The sequence below is a fragment of the Theobroma cacao genome, chromosome 2, assembly GCF_000208745.1.
Source record: "Theobroma cacao cultivar B97-61/B2 chromosome 2, Criollo_cocoa_genome_V2, whole genome shotgun sequence".
NCBI classification, from domain to species: domain Eukaryota; kingdom Viridiplantae; phylum Streptophyta; class Magnoliopsida; order Malvales; family Malvaceae; genus Theobroma; species Theobroma cacao.
This window is the reverse complement of record NC_030851.1, coordinates 29,864,233-29,882,623: the sequence shown is the minus strand read 5'-3', so window position 1 is coordinate 29,882,623 and position 18,391 is coordinate 29,864,233. Positions and strand designations below refer to the sequence as shown.

General features: G+C 35.1%; 1 protein-coding gene across 2 annotated transcripts; it reads left to right on the top strand.

Moving 5' to 3' along the window:
- LOC18609323 (disease resistance protein TAO1) lies at positions 8,574-16,587 on the top strand. 2 transcript variants are annotated; one of them, XM_018115268.1, is made up of 5 exons: positions 8,574-9,717; positions 11,386-12,499; positions 13,491-13,793; positions 14,028-15,596; positions 15,725-15,914. In XM_018115268.1, the coding sequence occupies exons 1-5, from the start codon at positions 9,236-9,238 to the stop codon at positions 15,740-15,742; spliced, it is 3,486 nt and encodes a 1,161-aa protein (XP_017970757.1). In that variant the 5' UTR covers positions 8,574-9,235; the 3' UTR covers positions 15,743-15,914. The 2 variants fall into 2 exon arrangements, with proteins under 2 accessions (XP_017970757.1, XP_007044430.2); XM_007044368.2 differs by having other exon boundaries at positions 8,799-9,717; positions 15,794-16,587.

The following is an 18,391-nucleotide window of genomic DNA, read 5'->3' as shown; positions in this document are numbered from 1 at the left end:
TTTTTTGAATAAAATATTATTATTTTATTATTATTTTCTCGCGTGTAAAACATTTTATCTCAAACTATTCCTTTCACCTTTCATCACTTTTAAACATTATAATTAACTTCAATTAGCATCCGATAAGCTTTATTAGTCACCATATCAAAGTATGGGGTATTACAAAATGATTGTGTAAAATGTTGGCAACTTGGTGAAAGGAGTATTGGAATAACACTGAGGTTGCATGCAAGAGCAAATCCACCACAAAGGTAAGGCAAACAATGTGTTGTGTTTATGTTATGCCTTAGGTATGGTTAGAAAGCAATTATGTTGGTTGAAAAGCTTGAAACATAAATGTGTGGACATGTGTTGTTGTGAAAGGCTTAAAGGGTTAAGAATGTGGTATGCATGAATGAAAATTTATGTTGTGCTTAGTGGCGGCATGTAAATATGAATAGTGTTGCACATAAGCTTAGAAATTGCTTGGTGGAAATAGGTTTATAATTGCTGTCGTATGCATGATTAATGGTTGTTACAAGGATCTAAAATGCATGAGCTAGATGGACATGTTAAGTTGTTTGTTATGTTATTGTTTGAAAGAAATGAAAAAGGAATAATGTGAATGGTGGATTGAGAAATAAAGCATTGAAAGTTGGATAGATGATGATACATGTAAACTTGCAAATAATTGAGTAAAATGAGAATGATTGTTGTTGCCATGTATATGGTTAAAGTTATAAAAATATAAGATGGATTTGAATGAGAATTGCTTGGAAAGGTTGAAATGGGCACTTAATGATATAAGTAAGTTGTCGGTACACATAACGTAAAGAATTACACAAGTAAGAGATATGAATTCCTTTAATGAACAATGTGTCAAGATGTATATGAATATGCAAAGGTTAAGTGAGGAAGAATGGTGATTCTAGCATAGTATGAGCTATTAACATGATGGTAATGTTTGAATCAAGAAAAAAATGGGAGTGATAAACACTAAGATTATTAGGTTTGGTTTATTGCTAGGAAGTGTGCAAGTGGAAAAAGGATGCCGTGGTGATCACCTAAAAGAGAAAAGTAACCGGATAAGTGGCGAAGTGATATCCCGTCATTGAAAGCTGAGTAGAGGGTGTCTATTTTAAAATTTCTCTAATTTTGTATATATATATATATATGATGATTTACTTTAAATGCAAACTTGTGGAAAGCATTAGCTAGTAAAATCCTAAGTATTTTGTGGATGCGTAAATGTTTGAAAATGCTTTGATTATTTGTGTATATATATATATAAGCTATATACGTAAAGGATTTAAAGCCGGGGAACAAGCTTTTCAATACGATTTCTATCCGAAATGTGCCTTATTGTTTGTATGATGTGCATTCATGAGTTAAATCACATATTCACCATGCCACTTTGATATTAAAGCCTCATGCAAAGGTTTATAATGTAAGTCTTATAAAAAGGGGATTTTATCATGATACTGTGATCGGTATTTTGAAAATGATTTGAAATGATCCTTTGAAAACCCGATTTGGATTCTGAATGGTTTTAATTAAACCAGAAGATTCGAGAGTAGGTTGGATGTCACATCGGATAAGCGTGACCTTTATGCGCAAGTGAGCTCTAGTTAGAGAACCTTTGGGTCACCGACGGACTGTTAGACATGGCTGGGCCCATGGTCTAAGATATACGTGGCAAGGCCATGGGTTGTTATATGTGGCTAGGCCACAAGTGATATTTGCGGTTGAGACCACTTGATTTCTTCGATGTCGGTCAACATCGTCGAGACTGTCATAACATGTGGGAATCTAGTGAAAGCGATGCTCTAGAATTATTATTACGTGGAAATGGGTCCACGTGTTGATATTAGGCTTTCCTACTCAAGAGTGGCATCTCTTTTGGTTTTCAAACTTGTACGCTTTCACATGGTGAAAACTATAAGATTTTTCGTAGCTCCCCTATTTATACTAAGATGTTGGATTTAACTCCTCGCGTATGAGGCGATTTACGAAATTGACTTATGAGCTTGTGTAAAAGCTTTGATAATGTTTGATTTTTATGGGAGCATGCATGTTTACGTTGAATTGCCTTGAGCAAGTTGTTAAACGATTTCGATGATAGCAATCTCTTACTCATACTGGTTTTGACACCATGATGGTTAAATGATTTCTTGCATAGAAATCTTTGGTTTTATATGCAAGGCACAATGTCCCAATTGCTTTTAAATGGTTTACATGTTCTTATGTTTTATATATTCAAATCTTCTACGTTTAGCTTGTTTACCATCTACGCCCTACTCACGGAGTTGATGATCACTAAATCTGTGAGACTCACCCCCTTATTTCCTTTTGCAGATAAGTAATCAGTTCAAGTGCATCGCTTAGCACATTGAGACTTACTGTAACATAGGTAAAGGCATCTCATAGCATTCCATTTCGAGTCACTCCACTATTAGAGGTCGGGTCATTTATAGTATATTTTGTTTCGGAAGTAAATAATGGTGTACACTATAAACTTATGTTTATATGATGATGAAATACAATGTATAGAAAATATTTGCTATTAATAAGATGGTGATGGTTATGAGATTTTCCAATGGATGTGTGATAGTTTGATAAATGATAACTGTGTAGGCTTGTTCGAGATTTAACGAGTTCTCTCGTAAGTCTCAAACGTTGGTAGCGATCGAGGAGTGGTCGTTACAGGTCATGTAAAGGAAAAATGTTTTAGGCTTATCGATTTTCTAGTTGACTTTAAATTTGCCAACAGAAAGGTAATTTCAAGAAGGATAATTCTTTGTTAATGGTGTCACAGCTCCTGTAGTCACACCTAGCTCATATACAAACAATGTTTCATTTTTTCATCATAAAAATGAAGGTACTAGATCTGGTTCTATGTGCTAGATGTCACCCATAAAGCAACAAATGCATAAGCTGATGCCACTCATTAATGAGCAAGGATTGAATGGTGATGGTGATAAAATTGCTATTTCAAATACTTAGCAGGCATAATTTTCTTTGGTAAATTCTACCTTATCAGGATGATCATTAAAAATTCTTGTTCCTTTACTATTCGTAGTGTGTCTAATCAAGCCAACTATGCATTTAATGTCATGATTAAATGAGAGTCTTGGATCATTGACACTAAGGAAATAGATCATGTAGCTTGCTCTTTAGATTCCTTTGTTTCTGTTAAGCCTGTTAAAAATTATTTTGTTGAACTATCAAACAAGGACTATGAAACCTCATTTTTCGATTTAAGGTTAGATTTGTAACCTAACTTGGTGAGTTATTAATGTGACATTTCTAAACTTAAATTTTGGATTATTTTGACTTAGAAAATTCATGTTCTGATAAACATACATCTCTATTTGGAAGTTGGGACTGTTAAAGTTCCAAAAAAGGATGTTTAAACTTAAAAATTTCTTTCTAGACCACAACTATCGACAAATGTTCATCATCTATTGATAAATCAAACCTAGGATGAACGTCTATCAATAGATGTTCATCATTTATCGATAAATGGAAACCCAAGCCAAATTTATCAATAGATTTTCTTGATCTATCAATAGATGAAGCACAAACTTGAAAAAATTAAGTTATTTTAGTCTTTTCTCACTATCACGACCCAACTTTCGGGCCATGACCAGCAAAGGGCCCAATGGGCATAGCCCACTAAGCCCAAGCAAGCCTATTTACAAAATTCTATTTCATCATTTCCACCATCATTTCTAACCACAAATCTTTATTCTCAACTATACGTATTTCGATAATAGACAAGGTAACAAAATATTTATATTTGTACTAATCTAAAATATTGTCATTCATTGCCATCTCAAAATGGCATCATCATATCACATATATATCTATTGTTTGTAGCCTAAATCTTAGCGATTTACATCGAGTGTAAATACACATGCAAAATTCTTGAAGACCAGCGGAGTGACTTGGGTGAGGGCACAGCTATTGAATGCCATATAGCTACCAAGGGGTGAATACGAGAGGTATCCTTAATCTCAGTCCCCACTAGCTGTGGATTTGAAAACATGCAATTTAAAAGAGTGAGTATAAACTCAGTGAGTGAACATAAGAAGGGAACAAGCAATGACAAGGAATGTTTTAAAAAACATGACGCACTTACAATAAACCATACAATTTAGTCTAATTTTTGGTTAAAGCCCCTTATTTCAAACTTTGAATGTTTAATCCCTTAATGTTACAAGATCCATGATGAACCATAAAGTTGAATAGAATGAAAATTCAGCAATGACCAAGCAAGACAAACAACCAGAGGGTTTTCGTGCTGCAGCGAAAAGGCATTCTTGGTTTGCATATACTTCGATTTTTCAAGTATATCTCCCACTAAAAAAGTCCAATTGACATGATTTTTAGGTCATTAGAAAGCTAAGAGAATGAGCTACAACTTTTATGTTTACCATTTGCCCAGTTCTGAACAGAAGGTGGTCAAAATCTTTGTCAAATTGAAAGCACTGCACCAGAATTTTGGAACCACCCAAGAGTTTCTCGTTGTAGCGAAATTCAGAGCATGGGTTAAGGCTGCATACCAAAGAGTTTCTCGCTGCAGCAAAAATGAATCTCGCTGCAGTGAGAAATAGAGCAATTTAGTTGAAGGGGTCTTGTTACATCAAAAAGCCATTTTCTTGCTGAAATGAAAAGCAATTTGGGAACAATTAACAATGNCACAATAATTTTATTAAACTTTACTTATAACATATATATATATATATATATATATATATACACATACATCATCATGCATACCATCCCGCCACACTCAGCTCATGTGCACTCTCTACACACACAATGCAATATCATCATCATGTGCACTCCGTACTCACACATAGTCGGGTCATCATCAGCTCATGTGCACTCCCACACCGCACATAGCTGGGTCATCATCAGCTCATGTGCACTCCCACACCGCACATAGTTGGGTCATCATTATCACACAAAAGGAGCATCCAAAGCATAATATACATATCAATATAATGTGATAAAGCATGAACTATTCATATTGCACATTTCACAAGATAGAAACATTTCATCAAGGGCTTGTTCCCCAAGTATATTTTTTTAAAGCAAAAACAAATGAAACTTTCAAATGATTTATTTAAACATGTAGGCACTTTCCAAAATATTTTGAAATGCAAGTTTACTCACTGGTATTTGTTAAATCTTTACCCAACTCCAACTTCCTCTAATGGTCCAAATGGGGCGATGGGGCTTCGTTGGAACCTATCATCACAATAGCATCACAATTAACTCAATTCACATAACTATAAATTCTAAAAGCTATCTCCTAACTAGCTTCCAATTGCCATTAAGTGGCTATCTATTTTCACTATCCTAATCACTCTAAAATGAATAAACAACCTCAACTACAAAACACTGACAAGTCTAATCACTAGTCATTCTTAACACTTAAAAATCAACTCTACTTCACTACTCACCTTGGTAGCTTTATAATTGAATCCCTTTTTAAGAGTTTTCAAGTTATTGTAGAAGCTCTCTCTTTCTCTTTCTAAAACCCATAGCTAGTGAGAGAAAGTATAGGAGTAAGACTTTTGAGGGTTTTTAAGGTGAAAGAGTAAAAGAGTATGAAAAACCTTATAACAAGGTATGTAAAAGCATGAAATTTGAGGTTAACTTGAGAAGGTGATGGAAGCTTTGAGAGAAGCTTTCATGGAGGATGAAAGAAATGTGAGTTGGGATGAGAAGAAGAATAAGTTGCTAGAGAAATGAAGAAGCTACTGGAAAAAATGATATTTATAGCTAAAGCTTATCCAAACTCTACTTAAATTATGAAAATGCCCTTAACAAGTTGGCTTGTTCTCCTCTAATCCTTTTGCACAATCTTTTTACCCTTTTGACACTGGGACAAAGTCCATAATAGTCTAAAAATACTCGAGTTCACGAAAACTTAAAATTTCAACTCGAGATGAAAAATGACCATTTTGCCCCTACCTTGGAAATCATCATTATTTCTATTTCCTTCGTCATTTTATCCTTATTTTCATCATTCATTTATACCTTAGGCCTACTTAGGCCTTAATATTGTTTGAAACCTACTGCTAGGAGCTCACTAAGGAAAATGACGAAATTACCCCTAGTCCGTTTTATCGCATTTACTTTTAATTACGTGTCTATGGAGGTCGAGGTCTCACACGCACTCATTTAAAACCTTAAATCCTTAAATTTTTCCCCATTTGGTTAAAAACTTGATTTTTCCTTAAAAATCCAACCACCCTCTTCCTATTTTCTCTCAACTCTCATATTCCTCAAGATTGTTTCCTCAAGCTTACAACCTAGCTATCTAATAGGTATGGTAGTTACGGTGGATATGGGGTTAGGAATGGTGGTCAGGTGGTGCACTACGACGATGAAAGAATTAACCGAAGCATAAATATTAGAGATTATGATATTCAGGTGAGGAGAAACGAGGGGAATGAATGGAGGAGATTATGAGGAGAACGTGGAGGAGCAGTGATAGTGTTTGTGAAAGATCTACCACCAAAAGTGGCATAGTGAGAATTAAGGGTGGTTTGTCAACGATATGGAGAGCTTGTAATTGTGTTTATCCCTATTATAAAGAGCATGAGGGGAAAGAAGATAGGGTTCGTAAGGTTCAAAAACATGGCAGTTGCCAATAGTGCGATTAAAAAGCTTAATGAGATGCAAGGCAAGATTGGTAACTAAAGGCTATAGCTAGATGGAAAGTTTTGACTACCAAGAAACTTTTAGTCTTGTTGCAAATCAAACCACAATTTGAGTTTTCATTGCTTTAATAGCAACCAAAGGCTGGTATTTATTTCAACTTGACATTAACAATGCATTTTTAAATGGAGATTTGGATGAAACAGTCTACGTGAATCTTCCTCCTGGTTATGTGGTTAAGGGTAAGTACTCTACCAAGTCTAAACTGGTTTATAAGCAGCAAAAGTCTCTATATGGACTTAAACAGGCATCTCATCAATGGAATTCAAAGTTTATTACTGGCTTGATAGCATATGGTTTTAAGTAATCTATGGCAGATTATTCATTGTTTACTATGGGCACTAAAAGTGAGGATTTCATTGCTCTACTAGTGTATGTTGATGATATTTTGGTAAGCGGCTCTCCTATTCAAGTTGCAGATCATGTCAAGTACTACCTTCAATTACAATACAAGTTGAAAGATATTAGTACAGTGAAATATTTCCTTGGCACTGAAATGGGCAAGTCACATGAAGGAATCTCACTTTGTCAACGCAAATATACCCTTGATATACTGGAAAAATATGGTTTACTAGGGGCAAAACCAGAAACAATTCCTATTGATTACAATCACAAATTAAAGAAACTCACTAATGAAAAAAAACTGGCAGATTCAACAAGTTATAGGCAGCTAGTTGGTAAACTTTTATATCTTACATTTACTAGGCTTGATATTAGTTATGCTGTCTAAGTCTTATCCCAATTCATGGATAAGCTTGGAAAAATTCATATGTTAGCTGCTCAAAGAGTGCTGAAATATTTGAAAGGAGCTTTCGGTCAAGGAGTGTTATTGAAAACAAATTCAAATTTTCATATTAAAGTTTTCTCGAATAATGTTTGGGCAACCTTACTAGGCAGGTTACCCAGACATAGAGATTGGTGACTGGATATACGATCTTCATTGGCAATTCTTTAGTAAGCTAGAAATGCAAAAAGCAAACGTTGCAAAAAGCTTTATAGAAGCAGAGTATCGAGCCATGACCATTGTTTACTGTGGATTATTTGGTTGAACAATTATTAGGTGATTTTGGAGAAAAGTTAGAAATTCTAGTAGGGCTTTATTGTGATAATCAGTCTGTCATTTATTTATGTCGAAATCCAATTTTTCATGAACATTCATAACACATTGAAAAGAATTGTCGCTTTGTGCATGAAAAGGATTTAGCAAGAGTTATTGAACCAATACACATTCCAACTGAGTTTCAATTGGCAAGCTTGTTTACCAAAGCATTTCAACCTAAACGATTTCATCTGTTGTTAGGCTAGTTGAATGCTCATAACATTCATAATTCACCTTAAGGGGGAGTATTAACTGAAGGCTAGAATTTGGAATTTCTTCTTGAGATACAAGGGACTGATGAAGAAAGGAGCTGGCATGTTTCTCATATGGGCCTACATTAAAGAAGCAAAAACGCACCGTACAACTTGAAGAGGCCAAACGCAGCATTTAGTCTAAGCTTCTTTTACCTTAACAAGTTACTGTCTAGTTATTTTCTATAATTACTCTTTAATTGTGGTTAATAGTTAGTTGCTGACTAGTAGTTAGTTGGAATTAATAACAGAGTCACTTTTTCATTCCGGTCTAATAAATAGGGGTAGGCAAACTTTTTCGTGTTGATGAGAGGGAATATATTTATTTCCGCAAAGTTCTTTTCCTGCTCTTTAGGTTTTCTCTGGTTCGAACTTCGAACAACCTTCTGCACATATACCATTTTACTTTTCAAGCATCACGCAAGCGAGAACAATAAGCCACCCAGAAATTAGTGCAACGCGCAACTCAGGACGCTACCTCTCCAAACGTGGCAACACGAGAGCCCTTGCTTGCTTACGCCTTACCTTCCGCGCTCTCCTGGTCCAGAATGACAGAACAGCCCTAGGGAAGGGTTGCTCTTATTTATTGTACGGTTTGTCGGGGAGCAAGACTACTTTTAGCATGCGCCCACCACAAAGAGAAAAAGAAGCAAAAATACGTATTTTGCTACTACTTTTCTTGTCCTTTCTAAACACACAATTTAATTAGCTTCACTCTTAGAGCACACTTTTGCATTTATACCATTTCCCCTTTAAAGCATCACGCAAGCGAGAATATTAAGCCACCCAGAAATTGGTGCAACGCGCAACTCAGGATTAGTGGAAGCTAGCTATCAAAACGTGGCAGCACCAGAGACCTTGCTTGCTTTCACCTTACCTTTTGCGCTCTCCTGGTCCAGAATGAAAAAACAGCCCTAGGGAAGGGTTGTTATTATTACCGTACGGTTTGTCGAGCAGCTAGAATTCTTTTGGCATGCGCACACCACAAAGAGAAAAAGATGCAAAAATACGTATTTTGCTACTACTTTTCTTGCCCTTTCTAAACACACAACTGTACTGACTAAAATTGATGGTTCTACGAATCTAACCTCCTTCGTGTAATTATTATGTAATCTTTCTAAGGAATGCGCAATTTCATTCCTGGCTAAGCTTTGAGAAATAACCAATAGAAATGGTGAACGACGGCGAAATTTCAACAACTACTCCAGCGGCTCTTAGGTTCCGATGGGACGTGTTCCTCAGTTTCAGGGGCGAAGATACTCGCCACAGTATCACGCAGGATCTCTACAGCTTGCTTACAGGAAAAGGTATCCGAGCCTTTCGAGACGACGACGGTTTGAACCGTGGAGACGAGATCTCCCCGCGTCTGCTCGAAGCCATCGAAGACTCGGCTGCTTCAATTGTGATTCTCTCTCAAAACTACGCTTCCTCCCATTGGTGCCTTGAAGAACTCGCCAGGATATGCAAGTTGCGGAGGCTGATTCTGCCCGTGTTCTATGGGGTTGACCCGTCTCATGTTCGAAAACAGAAAGGACCTTTCGAGGAGGCTTTTCGGAGCCACGAAAACAGGTTTGGAATCGACAAGGTGATGGAATGGAGGAAAGCCATGGAGACAGTTGGCGGTATTGCTGGTTGGGTTTTCACTGACAACAGGTTATGCCTTCCTTACCTGATCAGATCTAGTTAATTTTCTGTTGACAATTAATTTATTGCTAGTAATTAATACTATGGGTGCTTGAAGACAAGGGTTGAATTCATATATTTTCCAAATAATTTATTATAACACTATATGGGATAAGCCTGCTGAATTAACAGTTGATGTTTCCATGAGATAGATTGATGGGAGAATTAAGGTGTTGGTAAAGTAAAAGTGTGAATAGTGGTGAAAAAGAAAATGTTTTAGATTATTGCGAGGGTACGGATGCATAGAAGTTTGAGTTGAAATTGAATGACTCCGGCAGAGGAAGGTACATCTTCTTTAAATGGCTAATGGAGTTTGTTTATTAATCCTGCTTGGTTCCTCTCTAGACTACTTTAAGACACTTTAACGTGACTGCTTCTTCCATTTCTATTTGCATTTTATATCTGTGCTGTCAATTTTAATACCGTTGGCAGGGGGTGCAGGAATTCTAAATTCTTCAAATCCTACTTCCTGTAATACATTTCCTTTTATTAATTATTAGCACAAGAGAAAGAAAACGTTTTATTCTATCCTCTTATCATCTTTAATTTTGCTTTCGAAAGATTATGAAGAAAACAAACTCAAAAATCAAATTGAATCTTCATCTTTTAATTTCCATTAAATTCAACTGTATCGAAACACCAAAAATTTCAATACAATTTCTATTATTTTATTCTTTCAAGGATTTTTTAAATTCCACTTATTACATAACTTAATATAAACATCTTTAGAGAGTAAATTACTTATTTATTTACTTTTAATTTTTAAATTTTGAAAAATAACATTTTGCCCTTCAACTTTACATAAGTCGTGCATACTTAATCATTAAAATTTAACAACTTCACCCTCTAACGTTCCACGTTATCATTTTGTATCAAGTGCCAAATTCATATATATCACCATTCCACATCTGTACAATAAAATAATGACTGGACAGAAAATGATGATGCGGCCACTTGATACAAAATGATGATGTAGAATGTCATAATATAAACCAATCAAAATTTAAAGATTGGTTGATAAAAAAAAAACAACAAAACATTTTATATTTGAAATTTGAGTGATTAAACCAAAAAAAAAAATACTCAAAAATTTCAGCGATCAAATAGGTAATTATTATTAGACTAATTATCAAGAGATAAATGGATCTTATTTCACACTCATCATTTTTGATTGATTATCATATATATTTGAGCAAAATAAAAAACGAAATAAAGAAGATGCTTAATTTTTAATGTTTTTGAATGTACATATAAACAACCGCCCTCCCTCTCTTGTGGGGCTTTTTATCACTCAGGTTCTTGTATAATTTCAACTTTTTTTACTTCCAAAAAAAAAAAAGTATAGATGAATTTATGATTGATTGTTAAGTGGGGCAAAAGTCATATAATTTGTTTTATCATTTATAAGTAAATTGTAATTGGTTATTGCACATGGGCGTCACTTAGGATATTGAGCCCTTGGTTTCATTAATTATTAAAAATATCAACAATTAATCTAATGAAACAAATATTCATCACTAATTATGGCTTGAATATGGTATTAATAGGTAAGACGTGCGAGAATTGTTTAAGAGGCTGGGTTTGATCAGGTTATTTTCGTTCTTCTCACTAATATGGTGCAATCTCGTTTATTTGCAGTGACGAAAAGCATTTGATTCGGGTTGTGCTGAGAGAGGTTCTGAAAGAATTGAACAACACACCAAAGAAAGTGGCCAGCTATGCCGTTGGACTGGACAGCCGCGTGACAGACTTAATAAATTTGTTAGACGTGAAGTCCAATGGCATTAAGGTTGTGGTGCTTCATGGCATGGGTGGGATTGGTAAGACAACCCTTGCCAAGGCCGTCTACAACAAGATCCTCCCACACTTCCGCTTCCGCAGCTTCATCTCAGATGTTAGAGAACTTTCAAAACAAGAAGATGGTTTAGTATCCCTTCAGGAAAAACTTATTGGCGACCTTTCCCCTGGTGCTGTGCTTTCCTTGAATGACGTTGATGCTAATGCCTCAACAATCACAAGGATTGTTCACGACAACAACGTTCTACTTGTCCTGGATGATGTTGACCAAGGAGACCAACTTCATGCACTAGGTGCTAGAACTTTCAAAGGGCAAAATGATGGAAAAAGTCGAATTATTGTTACAACTCGAAACACAGGAGTTCTACGTGGACATCATGTGAATCAGTTTTATGAGGTCAGGGAGTTGCATGTTGACCAGGCACGGCAACTTTTCAGTTATCATGCACTTAGAAGAGAGGAACCGACGGAAGATTTTCGGGAATTGTCCAAGAGAATTGTATCTCTCACCGGGAATCTACCTTTGGCTCTGGAAGTCTTTGGTTCGTTTTTGCTTGATAAAAGGAAGGTAACAGAATGGGAAGATGCTTTGAAGAAGCTGGGAGACATTCGTCCTCGCGAGCTTCAGGATGTGTTAAAGATAAGCTTTGATGGGCTGGACAGGGAAAACAAATGCATATTCCTTGATATAGCATGCTTGTTTGTCAACATGGAAATGAAGAGAGAGGATATGATTGACATATTTAAAGGATGTGATTTTAAAGCTGAAATAGCAATAAGAGTTCTTGAAGAAAAATCTCTGATTAAGTTCACTGGGAATGACTCTTTGTGGATGCATGATCAACTTAGGGACATGGGAAGACAAATTGTTAAAGATAAGGACTCTGGAGATCTTGGAATGCGCAGCAGACTATGGGCACGCAATGACATCATGACTGTCTTGGAAAATTACAAGGTATATATATGGATCAGAGTGCTTTGCCTCGTCTTATATTTGGACTTTTTTTCTTATGCATGCATTAGTGGCTGCATGACTAGTGTCCAGTTTGAAGTCAAATTTCTTTGGTTTCCAACATAAGCGCTTGGTCTGCTTCTCTGCCAAAAAAGGAAAATGCATAAGCTTAGTCAAATTTCTTCAAGGTCTAGGATTCAACAACGCCCTTCTCCATCTAATTTTATTGGAAATCTACCAGAGGAAAGTTCTTTAGCTAGCGGTCCTGTATATGACAGAAGCCCATCTAGGAAAGATGCTAACAAAACCAACTTATTTCTTGTGTCTCCAATTTTTTCTGTCTGAAGCCAGGATGCCAAAATGCATTTATTTTTCTATAACCAGAATCCTCTCTGTGAAGGGGTTTGGTGGTGAGTGGTATATATATGGTGGAGGAGTATTGCTGACCTCCACCAACTTCATAAACAATTACCCCTTAGTTAATTACAGTTCATTCATGAATTTCCATCTTCCTCTTTGTTGTGTAACAGTGGAGCAGTAAGGCAATCACTATAATTTGGTCTTAGTTACTGAGTTGCAATTTTGCTGAGCAAAACTATTTGTTCCGAATCCTGGAGGATATATTAATCTAATCCTTAGCTATATTTCGGTTACCTTACCATTTAGAGCTATTAACAAAAGCTTCAATGTAGATCTAATTGCCAAGTTTTAAATTTTATTAAAATTTTAATATTAATATATATTTTAATTTCGTTGATTTTTAAACAAAAAGTAATTGAATGTTTTGTTAATGCAAGTGATAAATTATCATTAATTTTTGTTTCTTAACTAAATTAAAAGTATAATGATAAAATTCAATAAAATAGAAATATAATGACAAAATTTAACCTTAGTTCCTAGATGATACTCTATATAGTGCTGGCTATTTTTAATCCTCCTGCTTGGCATTATTTCCACTTTTTATTAAATTTTCCACATAACTGACCATATACAGGGAACAAGAAGCATCGAGGGTATTGTCATGGACAAAAGGAAGTTTGTAAAGAAACCCGGGACTGGGAAAGAGGTGGTAATCTACACAAAATCCTTTGAATCGATGGTTAATCTAAGACTGCTTCAAATCAATCATGTAAAGCTGGAAGGAAATTTTAAACTTCTTCCTCGTGAGCTCAAGTGGCTTCAATGGCAAGGATGTGCTTTGAAAACTCTTCCTTCTGATTTTTGTCCCCAAAAGCTTGCTGTCCTTGATCTCTCGGAAAGCAAAATCGAACGGGTGTGGAGTTCTTACCCTAACAAGGTAAGGATATATACTTGTCATTAGCACAAGCAGCTAACCACCATGATGTTCAGCTGATTATCGCTGATAAAATCAATTTTAACTATGAGAGTACGACTGCAAGGAAATCTCAGGAAGCTTTCGTTCTACACACTACCTGCTTTCTGTCACTTTAATTCACATATGCCCGTTTCTTCTGCTGGTCCTAACTAATTTATGGCAATTTATTATTAATTGGGTTTTTGTTTGTTGCAGTTGGATGAGAACTTGATGGTTATGATTCTGCGTGGTTGCCCCAAGCTGGCCTCTCTTCCTGATCTATCTGGACATGAAAAGCTGCAAAAGATTGTTCTTGAGAATTGTGTGAGTCTGATAAACATTCACAAATCAGTTGGTAGTTTAAAGTCCTTACGTCACTTGGACGTGACAGGCTGTTCAAACCTTGTTGAATTCCCAAGTGATGTTTTGGGGATGAAAAATCTTCAAACCCTTGTTCTCAGCGGTTGCTATAAATTGAAGGAATTGCCAGAGGGCATAGGCAGCATGATATCACTCAAAGAACTTTATGCTGATAAAACTGGCATAGAGAAGCTGCCTGATTCTATTTACCGTCTTGAAAAACTTGAAAAGCTGATCCTAGATGGTTGCAAACGTATTAAACAGCTGCCAAGATGTGTAGGGAAGCTTATTTCTCTGAAGGAACTTCGTCTTAATCATTCTGCATTAGAAAAATTGCCTGATTCTATTGGATCCTTGGAGAACCTTGAACAACTTAGTTCGATATCTTGTGAATCATTCACTGCAATTCCTGATACTGTTGGCGATCTCAAATTATTGAAAGAGTTGTTAATTAAGGGTGGTGCAATCACTGAGTTACCAAATTCTATTGGCTCGTTATCATATCTGAAGATGTTATTTGTTGGAGGCAGCCAGTTGAGCAAATTGCCAGATTCGATTCAAGGATTGGCTTCTCTTGTGAATCTTGAGATAGATGGGACCCCAATTACGGGTCTCCCTAGTCAGATTGGTGCCTTGAGATCACTTGAGAAGCTTCGGATGTGGAATTGTACTTCTCTTGAATCTCTGCCAGAGTCGATTGGCAGCTTGCTTGCTCTTACTTATCTGAACATATTCAAAGCCAGCATTACCGAGTTGCCAGAGTCCTTTGGGATGTTAGAAAATCTTATTACGTTAAGATTGAATCAGTGTAGAAGGCTCCGTAAACTTCCACCCTCAATAGGAAATTTGAAGTCTTTGCACCATTTGTATATGGAGGAAACTGCAGTGGCCAAATTACCAGAAAGCTTTGGCATGCTCTCATGTTTAATGGTACTGAAAATGGCAAAGAAACACAGTACACAGGAGCAACCCGAGTCATTTACACTCTTGCCAACATCTTTCTCAAATCTCTCGTTGCTAGAAGATCTTGATGCTCGTGCATGGAGAATAACTGGTGAAATTCCAGATGATTTTGAGAAGTTGTCGGCATTAGAGTTCCTGAATCTGAGTCAAAATGATTTTTCTAAACTTCCATCCAGCCTAAGGGGCCTCTCGCTTCTCAAAAAGCTTCGGCTGTCCCAATGTGAAAATCTCGAGTCCCTCCCTCCACTTCCCTCAAGTTTGGAGGAGTTGAATCTTGCAAACTGTATTTCATTGGAAAGTATATCTGATCTTTCCAATTTAAAGAGCTTAGAAGAATTAAACCTTACAAACTGTGAGAAATTGGTGGATATTCCGGGCCTCGAGTCCTTGAAGTCCTTGAGAAAGTTGTACATGGGTAACTGCATTACATGCTCTTCAGCAGCAAAGAAAAGACTCTCCAAGGTTGGTTTTCTATCTCACTCTCTCTCTCTTTCATAACAGATGCATGTGTTACATTCACACTATGAAGCATTATATGTATTTCAGGAAATTGTTCACACTATGATACATTCACATTATATGTATTTCAGGAAATTGTTCATCTGTAACCTCTTAATAGGAACATTCACACTATGATGCATGGCAACTTTTTGTTGCAGGTTTATCTCAAGAAGTTGAGAAATCTAAGTATGCCTGGGAGTAAAATTCCAGATTGGTTTTCTCGAGATATGGTCCGCTTTTCAAGGCACAAGAACCTTGACCTCAAAGGTGTGATGATAGCGGTAGTTATTTCCCTTAACCATCAGATACCAGATAAAATGAGATATGAACTACCTTCTGTTGTGGACATTCTAGCAAAGATCAGCAATGGTGATGGAGAAATATATACGACCACCTTGTCCTTAATGGGAGTACCCAATACGAACGAAGATCATGTTCACTTGTGTCGATTTCCGGCGACTCATCAGTTGGTTTTTATGTTGAACGACGGTTTTAAGATTCAGGTGACAAGGCGAAACCCGCCATATGTTGAGGGCGTAGAGCTGAAGAAGGCTGGGATTTATTTAGTCTTCGAAAATGATGATGACTACGAGGGAGATGAAGAATCACTGGACGAGAGCCAGCAAACTGTGTCACAAAGATTAGCAAAGTTTTTCAGCTCTTTTGAAGAAGATGCTCCACCTCCACCCAGCTATGGAATGCAACAACTACAAAGTAATAAGGAAGAAAAAGTCGTACCAAGCGGCACAAATGCCTACTTTGTTTTTCTCTTCATTGTTCTTCCGTTTGCCCTTTTGCTGTTGAGTTTGTTTGGCCTACGCTTCTGGCACACTCAATAGCATATGTCAAATTGAAGACGACGTACGTGCTTACTTTCTGTTCTAATGTTTGCTGCTTTAACATGTAAATATATATAATAATTATAATGATAAAAACCATACATTTATATATATATATATATATATATATATATATATATATATATATATGTATATATTATGATTTCATCATCAATCTCTCTCGCGTCAATTAATATTGAAGTATATGAACGTGAACTAAAAAAATGTATTTTCAAGAAAAATACTAATATTAAATTAATTTTGTATTTAAAATGAATTATCCTTCTTAGAAAATAGTATATAATGACCAATCAATATTTAATAAATAAATCTTGAGATCATAAAAGTTAAAATATTACATGAATTTTGACATAAATCCTTTTATCAACCAAAGCTGTGGACTTAGGTTACGAACTTAGAAAATGGTATAAGTTAATTTTTAATATTCATTAAGATATGTCACAATTAATTATTGAAAACATATACAGTATGAAACTTAATTTTCTAACCACTAATTAGGAAATATTAACTTATAATCACATTCTAAAAAAGTTCTGAAGTAATTTAAAATAAAAAATGAAATTCATTGTAATTTAGTATTTTTTTTTTTATTTAAAGGAAGATTTGAGCTCAACTTTTTAAGTAGGAAGTTGTGTGCACTTACCATTAAACATTTTTACTTAATAATTAGTTATTTAGGTACAATGATAATGGCAAAATATTATACCATATGTATCAACAAATTACCCAATAAGTACAAAAATCTTGACCTTTTAAAAAGTCACTAATTATACAAATTTAACATATGACTTATAAAAATATCTTACAATAAGAATATTTTTTTTGTTTTTATTATTTTGGATGAAATTAATGACGTGACATATTCTAAGAAAAACATAGAATTACAAACTATAAACATGAAGAAAAAATCCATAATGTGTTATAAGTGTAATTTATCTTATAATAAATAATAAAATATTTTAAAAAAATATTAATCAAATGGGATATTTAGTTATTATTTGAAAAGAAAAAAGAAAAACAAATTACTATTGTTCTCGCACTTGAACATTTGATTTATTAGTTAGTACATGATCTTTCTATTTAAAGAATAAAGTTTGAATCTCCCTTTTTCCAATTACAAAAGAAAATTATCAGTGTTCTCAATTTCAATATAATTAAAATAAAAAAGGGTAAAGTTAACAAAATTTTATCTCTAGTTGATTTCCAAACATTTTAACAAAATTTAAACATCTAAGAATTAACCCTTTTAAATTATTCGTACAATTTCTACATAATAATAGACCAAAAAATATACCTCTTTTGAAGAAAGTTAATTTTATTATATTCAGTAAATCATTTTTGTTCAATTAGTAATAATCACCCTAAATTAATAATAAAACTTTAGTTTTTGAAAGAAAAATTAACTCCATAAGGTTTTTTTTTTCACATTAATTTTTTAGGCTATAGAAAATTTAAGTTGTAAACTTTTTCTCTAATGATTCTATCTTGGTAGAAAGATTATTTTTATTCTAGAATCTCTCTTTTTATAGAGAAGAAAGTTAGATTTTGTACTTTAATGAAAAATTAAGTTATTAAATGATATTTTAAAGGTTATGTTTATAGCGAAGTATGTATTGTCACAAGCCGGAACTTAAACCCAACCCTGTGTGGTTTTAAAATTTGAAAATAGAACTTAAATAAACCTATAAATCACGAGTTCACGTTCTTAACTCAAAAGACATGCTTGATAGGTGATGGAAGGCTTGTGTTTATATACCTAAGACTCGCCCCATCTCTTATTAATGTGGTATCCATAACATTCTACCTCACCCAATTGTATAACGCCCTCGTTGTATTGTCTATTTACCCGTAAAAGAAAGGGGCTCTTACGTTAGTCCAAGTTTACATCGACCATTG